The sequence below is a fragment of the Populus nigra genome, chromosome 1 (assembly GCF_951802175.1).
Source record: "Populus nigra chromosome 1, ddPopNigr1.1, whole genome shotgun sequence".
NCBI lineage: Eukaryota > Viridiplantae > Streptophyta > Magnoliopsida > Malpighiales > Salicaceae > Populus > Populus nigra.
In genome coordinates, this window is record NC_084852.1 from 22,412,516 (window position 1) to 22,420,568 (window position 8,053).

The 8,053-nt window shown below is 35.9% G+C and overlaps 1 protein-coding gene across 1 annotated transcript; it reads right to left on the reverse strand.

Moving 5' to 3' along the window:
* Positions 1-1,793: 1,793 nt before the first annotated feature.
* On the reverse strand, positions 1,794-5,606 carry LOC133704150 (zinc finger CCCH domain-containing protein 30-like). The gene is made up of 2 exons (XM_062128912.1): positions 5,282-5,606; positions 1,794-4,610 (listed from the first exon to the last, which is right to left on the reverse strand). Exon 2 carries the CDS (start codon positions 4,512-4,514, stop codon positions 2,382-2,384), a length of 2,133 nt encoding a protein of 710 aa, XP_061984896.1. The 5' UTR covers positions 4,515-4,610; positions 5,282-5,606; the 3' UTR covers positions 1,794-2,381.
* Positions 5,607-8,053: the final 2,447 nt, after the last annotated feature.

Here is an 8,053-nt window from a genome sequence, read left to right on the forward strand (position 1 = left end):
AAACTTACATAGTCGTTAATATGATGGCTACTAGTATGTGGTTTAGTGATAAGAACTTGAGATTAAACGGTTTGTTCTCTCTGTAGTTGTTAAAATAATAGCTATTGGAGGTTTACATGGTCGTTAACTTCAGACCCGTGGAATCAGTCAAGATACGCGCAAGCTAACCCAAACACCTATGTTAATTAAAAAAAAATTGAGACAAAAACTTTGAACCTAACATCATGATACAAATGAGAAAAAATAACCAAGACAACAAATTCCTTTTTTAAAAAAAAAAAGTGATAAGCATTTTGCAATGGAAAAAGTAGATACAAAAATTCCCAAAAAAAAAAAACAGCACAATAAACCTAGGAAAAAAATGAACAACTTAAATCGTGTGGAAACACCAAGAATCAACGATGAGCCAACAACTTAGAAGAATTAAAAAGTATGAAACAACTTAACAAACTAAGCAACACAGCATCGATGCCCAACAAATCTAAGACGAAACTTGCCAAAAAAAAAAAAGTGAACAGTTTATAAAAGGTAAATAGTTTCGAATGGACCATGAAGTTTCAATTAAATCATAATGATGAGCAAAAAAACTTTTTTAAAAAAAAGCAAAGAAAAAAAGATATGTTGTCTTAAAGAAATTGTAGTTTTACCGACAAGGCTACATCACCGAGCAAAAGCAAAAGCGGCAACAACAAAGGGGCGAGAGCTGAAAACCAAAAGCTCTATCGAAAAAGACACAAATAGGTAAGTAAAACATAGAGAAATTTAAAAAGAATTTGACAATTGAAAGTTTACTAAAAAAATTAAAAAAAAAAATTGCTTGACTAGAAAAAAGAGTTGCCTAAATAACTCTCTAAATCAACCGTGTATTTGTTGCATGGTAGTTAATTAGTATCTTAACTAATCTCCTGAGGTCCTGAAATTAATGACTATGTAAATTTCTAATGATTCTGATATTAGTAATATTCCAATTAGTGATCTCTAAAGAGCATTTCAAATCTGACCAATTAAATTATTCCCCTCCAATTCCTTCTTTTAGCCTTTGCTTTTATGGGTGCTGGTTTTTCATGTGGCAAATCTGTTGTTATGAAATTGCTCTGTATAGATTAGATGTCTAATAAGTCTAATAGGTGCTGTGCTTCATGAATTAGTCATGGTCGGCCCCGGAGTTGGAAAATTTCCTTGGGTTTTCTTTCAATTATCATCATAATTCTACTCTGATTTATATTAGAACACCCATAGTCATGCTTTACATGTTATGAAAGTGGAGGGACCATCAAAGATGAAGGGACTATCATAAAAGAAACATCCCAGAGAACACCCCGAATTTGATAGTCAAATGGCACCATCAAAGATGAAGGGACTCACATATTGATGGGCAAAAGTCCAGGACTCCATCAAGATCTGTTTTTTAAGAGATCCTCCCACAAGGGCACAATTACGCGAGCAGACCCACACATTTTCTAATAAAATAAAAATATATATCCACCAAGATTAGAACAATGGGAAAGAAAAGAAATAGTAAAATATTATTATCCATCCATTGACTTAATCTCCTGTATTTTTACTGTCACTTCCCACAAACAAAAGATTAAAAAGGATTTCTCCAATTAAGACTATGCTCCCGCATTTGATGATCTTCGCAGTAAAACATCCACTAGAAGGTTCCCACCGCGTCGTGAATTGCCATTGAACCCCGCAAAAATCAAAATCATGCAGCTACACAGATGATGCATGATGAAACCTAACACAAGCACCAACACAGTGAAAATTCGAAAGAATCAAAACAGTAAAGGTACGGAAATAATAACTTTAATTCAGCTTAACATTTTCAAAGAACATAATCCTCCCCAACTCCATCACCCCTCTCCTTCCACGATAATGCAAAATTCTTAAATGAAACACATCCTAAATACATGGGAGAGCTTCTTGACAAAACTTCCTTCAGCTCACCTTCCTCCATCCATCCACAAACACGTAAATACTAAGACAATGAACTATTAAACGGATACAAAGCTCCTAATTCCATGGCAAGATGAAACATGTAGCCTTCTGCAACCTTGTTCAGTTGAGAAGTAAGCAAAAGCAAAAAATTGTCCTGATCAGATATATTGAACGGAAGAGAAACCTGCACTGGCTTTTCCTTAACACAGCCCAGAGATGCCTTCAACATTCCGAGTTTGATTTAAACAATAAAATGGTACAAAAATTGAATGATTTCCCCGACAGTTCTTGCCAACTCTTTACCGCCACCCCTCTTGCCGAATTTCTACTACCATTCATCTTCTTAGCTTCCCCATACCAGCCAAAAATCCAATAAAAATATGTACCTCGGTGAAATTACTTTCATCCTACCCTGATGAGTAAAAACCAATTTGTTTTGACTAGACTACTGGCTGTTGCTTCTTATCAATTTGCATCTGCTCAAGCCAAGATTCTAAAACAGGATTAATTTGAGAATTTGAACTCAATCCCATTGCCACATCAGGTGACGGTGCAGCACCAGGTACTGGAATTGCAAGCTTTTCTTTAAGCACCTCAGGAGGCGATTCCTTCACTAGAGATTGGACCCAGGACAGGTCAGGCTCCTCACCATTGTTTCCAAGCTCAAAGGATGAGGATCTGCGTAGCCGGCCCAATTCATCTTCATTAACTGACCAGTCTAATTTTCCATTAGGGGATCCCCATTTAGACCAAGAATTTACATTATGTGCCACAGGGTTGTTGGATCCCAGATCCCTTGAGCTTAGGCTTCGTAGCTGTTGCTGCTGCTTCTCTCGCTGAGCAAGAGTAGATAATCGAGATCCCCTTGGAGAGATAGGCTCCATGCTTCTTGGCGACATCCTTCCAGGAGATCCAACACCGAATGCAGAGTGCAGTAGATGGTGCTCAACATTTTTTGGGGAGAACGCACTTGTGTTGATGGGTGATAACATACTCTGCTGCTGTTGCAACTGATTGAGATAAGCTGATTTATGCGTTGGAGAGAAAACAGCAGCTGCTTGATCAGCAAACCTAGGAGAAGACATTTCAGCAGTGAACAGTTCTTCAAGATTTGAAGGATTTAGTGTTTTAGACCACCCAGAACGACTGAAAGAAGCAGAATTGTTCTGAGACTGCGAGAAACATGTTAAATCATTTAATATCTGTTGTTGGGAATCAAAATCTGGCAGCAAATTGAAGTCCTCGGGTGGGATATCCCGGGCACTAAAGGATGATCTCAAGCGGCTGGATTGGAAGTTGCTTCCTGGAAGATGAAGTGTCGGCACATTAGGTTGTGGCCAAGCCATGGACGAGTGAGAAATGCCATTTGCAGGAGACATGGGTTGGTTGAATGGGGTAGGGGACATTGCAGAGACTGATGATGGGGAACCAGGCAAAAGACTCAGAGCAGCAGCCATGTCCATAACACTGGCTGCAGATTGAGATGATCGAGGTGAAGGGATAGCAGATCCTGTAGAAACATACAAGGGCCGGAGCTCCTCTGGCGTGTGGGCAAAAAAGCAGACTTGTCTGTTGCAGCTCGTGCCATCTTTGCAAAGCCGAGTTCGGTATTGAGCTGGGTGAAGCCAGCACTCAAAAACCCCATGTGCATATTCACACATGTCCCCACGCCTACAGGCACCTTTACGAAAATCAGGGCAGGGCACACAGCTGTAGTGGAACTTTCGTGGATCTCTTCTGCGTGCATTCTCTCCTGGGTGAACAAATGGGCATTCAGTCCAGTCATGGGAGTATGCACGAGAACATGGGCGAACCTTAAAAGAGAACATGCGGAACTCATCAGTTGCATAGATGCTGTTCTTGATGTCAGGAAGAGATGGATCAATAGGGTATTCTTTCTTCTCTGGTGTAGAGCTGCCGGGCAGATTATTAAACTTTGAGGCCCTTGGAGAATAAATCAACACAGAAGGAGAAGGTGGTGAACCATTTTCTGGTGATGAAGAAAGAGTTGGTGAGCTAAAGTTGGAGTTGCTAATTGAGATCCGTAAATTGCTAACACCAACAGAGCCATTAAATTCATGCTCCGCAACAGAACCATCGGAATCAGTTTTTGAGAGAAGCTCTTCAAGAGCGACTTTCATGCTCTGTAGCTTTGGAGGAACAACAATAACATCACCAGGGCGATCTCCATTGACATCGAGGCAGTTAGGATCTGCTCCTGCTGATAACAGCAGCTTAACCACATCAACTACATTGATAGATCCACCAGAAGAAGCACAATGAAGAGCAGTAGTTTTTTCCTTTCCACAAGACAGATTCACATCAACCTTAGCATGATCCAGAATAAGCTTGAGAACATCAAGGCTGCCATACGTAGCAGCGACCATAAGAGGAGTTCTTTGGTCAAGAACAATCTGCTTCGACCCTTTCTGGCGGACATACCAAAAACCAGCCTCATTAATAGAGGAAGCATCCCGCTTTATAAATCTCTTAAAGCCTTCAGCATCGTTGTTAGCAGCAAGTTCAAGTAAGCTAGAGAAATTATCTTCTGTTTCTACACTTAGACAATTCATATCTTTGGTAAATAGGTGTGGCTCCTACAGTAGATGGAGTTGAAGTCGATGATGATTTAGCAGATTGCTCGGGACCACCGCACATGCTTCAATCACCTGAAGTTCAAACAAAATAACATCACTTAGATTCACTCAAAATCCAAAATTCACCTTACTCGACTCCATCCATTAAAAAACAAAAGGCACATCATAACATGAGCTAAATAAGGAGACAATATAAAGATTTAAGACCCATGAGTCCTTCAATGGAGTGAAGTTCCCCACTCCTCACAAACCCAAAAAACACAAGCTACTCCCCTCCACAGAGCTAGACTCACCGCATAGATGGTGTCTGACCAGAAATAAATTAAACAAAAAAATAAAAAAGGGAGGAAGAGAAGCTTTTGAGTCTTCTTCATCTTGTATATTATTAGGACTAAAATCTATCTGTTTATAATAAACGTGGTCAAATATTAAACGGATTCATATATAACAAAAATTAAAAAAGACAAATCAGAGAAAGAAAAGGAAACCATACTAAACTAAAAGCTACAAGATTGATGATAGCAACGAAATGAATAGAATCAATTACAGATCTAAACACAACCTAACCTAAAACTAACGAAAAGCAAAGATTCTGATTATCAAGATGAGGAATTTTATTACAGTGGAATCGAGAATCTCACAGCTGTACTGAACAGACCAGAATATAATCTCCCCATTATCTAAAAGTATCAAATAATCTAACAACTCTGTAAGCTTAAATAATTGACTAGCAATTAACTTACCGATTAATAAAATTTGAAGCAAGAAACAGCTCTGGGTAGCTTTAAAAATTAAGAGAAATGCATAATAAAATTGATTCACTTCATAATCGATCAAAATAGAAAGATTTGAGAGCCGAAACAGCATGTCGTTTTGAAGGGGAAGGATAAGTTACTAGAGACAGGCAGCACTTAGCTGCTACCTCCATCGATGTAATCTATGAAACAAGAGAGGGTGCCTTTTGTTTTTGTTTCTGTTTCAGTTTCGCTTAGGGAGAGACGGAGGGGGAGCGGAGGGTGCAAAGCTGTAACGTTCAGATATTGAAATTGAAATGAAATGAAATGAAGAGCCAAGGAATTTGTAATGAATTTATTTAAATTTATTTAGTCCATGACAAGAAAGGAAATGAAACGACATTGAAATTCACATCAAATTACATTGAGATGCGAGTCAAATTTTTGAACTTTGTATAAGTGAAGGGAGACTGGTTTGGTCGATGCGTATAGATAAGGTGCATGACCGGTTTGGTGTTGAAACTCAAGGAGTGGAGTTACCGGTTAAAGGGGTGTGGCGGTTATTGAGGTGGATTTAAATGGGTACTTGGAATCCGCAAGTCAGTGCAGTGGTCAATTTTTCTTTACTATTTGAACTGTATTTTAAAAAACAAATTAAAAAAATATTTTATTCCTATTTTTATATAATATTTTTATATGCTAATATTAAAAATTAATTTTAAAAAATAAAAATATTATTTTAATATATTTCTAAAAAAAATATTTTAAAATACAATCTTTATAACAGTGACAAACAAACACTTAATTGTATAGTCAAATATAATAGAATTTTTTTTAAAATTAGCACAGTAATTTAAGAATGTTGATAAAATAACACCTTTTAAAAAAAATTGGTGAAATTATACATTTTACATTGTCACTATATATTAGATGTCGGCATGCCATTATTCTTAAGTACGATAAAATAGTTGTCGCGCTTCAGAAGAGTGAACGTGACATATAACTTAATATGTTGCGCTACAAAAACGCGACGTGTCGTGAAATTTAAACTCCTCCATAGATTGAAGAACACAGACAGGCACGACTCCTTCTCTCTCTCAAAACCATCGTTCACAACCTTTTTCTCTCTGAAACCCCCCACCAGCAACTTGTTTTTTTACCCTTAAAACACCTAAAAATTGAACTCATCTTAAACTTCAAACATCCTAGAATGTTTTCCTCTTTAAAATCTATTGTTGTCACCTTTGTTATCATTGCTCGAGCCTTTTCTCTAGTCCTACAAGCAATGTAAACATACTACATTACTATGAATTTTTGTTTGATTTAGCTTAAATGAAATCATTGTTTATAGTATAGGTTGAATTTAGGGTTTGTTGAATTGATGATAAATGAGCTATGTATATCATCAATTAAGGTTGATTTGATATAGTTGAATGGAAATAAATTAAATTAATTACAAATTAATTATTTCAATTAATTATGTATTGCATTGAATTTTAGATAAGTTGTAGAATTAGGAATTTTATGTGGATTGTTGGAATTAGCTAATGATGTTATCACTATGCTTGATGATTTCATGCAATAGAGTATGAATGAGGTAGAATTATGAAGATTTACACGATGTGTTGAATGTGGATAAATTGTTGAATTTGATATTTTCTTTGAATTGTTTTAATTTGCTATGAATTTGGGTTTTATTTAATCCAATTGAGAATGAAATATAAATTAGATTTGATATCATGAATTATATTTAATCTTGGTCAAGTATGCTTCGTTAAATTTGGGAATTTGATTGATTTTACTATAAATTTTATCAATTAGAGTTAAGGTAATGCAATTTAGTTAAAATTATATCCAATTGACCATAAGTTGATTTTTGTTTTTTGCAGAATGTCTTATAACATATTTATGTTATGTCATTACGGCGGAACTATTATTCCTGATGTAAACAGTACTATCACATATAATGGCAGGAGTAGTTTGTTGTTATATGGTAATTTAGGCGTGTCGGGTGTGGAAATGAAAAAAAAAACTATTTGGCATGGACTTGGCTGGTAATATTGATGTTGAAATAATTTTGAGGTGTCAAATTGGTAAGCATCAGTGTTAACCTGTACTGATTATATATAATGGCAGTTTTAGAAAAAATGATTAATTTTTTCATCCAATGCGAATTAAACATAGTGGTTTGTATATGAATAGTCAACCAAAATCTTTGTGTGTCCTGACTTTTGTCTGTCCTTTAAAGTTAGTTAGGAGAGGGAAAAATAATTTATTGTTGGATGATTCACTATGAAATATCGATGATACTATGTTTGACAATTCATTTGCCAAACAACATATCTTTCATTATTATGAGCTTAGTGACAACGAGAATGAAGAGACGTTAGACCCAAAAATAACAGTAAATGTTGATAATAATGTTGATAATAAGGTTGAAGATAATGTTAATGATAAAATAATACCTTGTGTTCCTGAATCTGGAGATGCTTTTAGGTTTACTTTTTTATTTATCATCATTGAGCACTTAGTTGTAAATGTTTCCAGGAAGCTTTGATTTGAAGGTTAGACAAACAATTAGCAGTAAAAAAATTGGTTCATGCAATTAAATGGTGGTATATCACACATTCGATTAAATACTAAATCTAACGGTCGAACTCAATATTTCTTCAATTACAATGTATGCAAGCACCTAAATATAAGTGGTATTTACGTAGGGGATATCATAAAAGGTCAGATTCATTTAAGATAACAAAGTTAAAAGTGGCACACACATGTACC

Coding starts and splice junctions, on each gene's coding strand:
- LOC133704150 (XM_062128912.1), bottom strand. CDS start 4,514: ATGAATTGTCTAAGTGTAGAAACAGAAGATAATTTCTCTAGCTTACTT.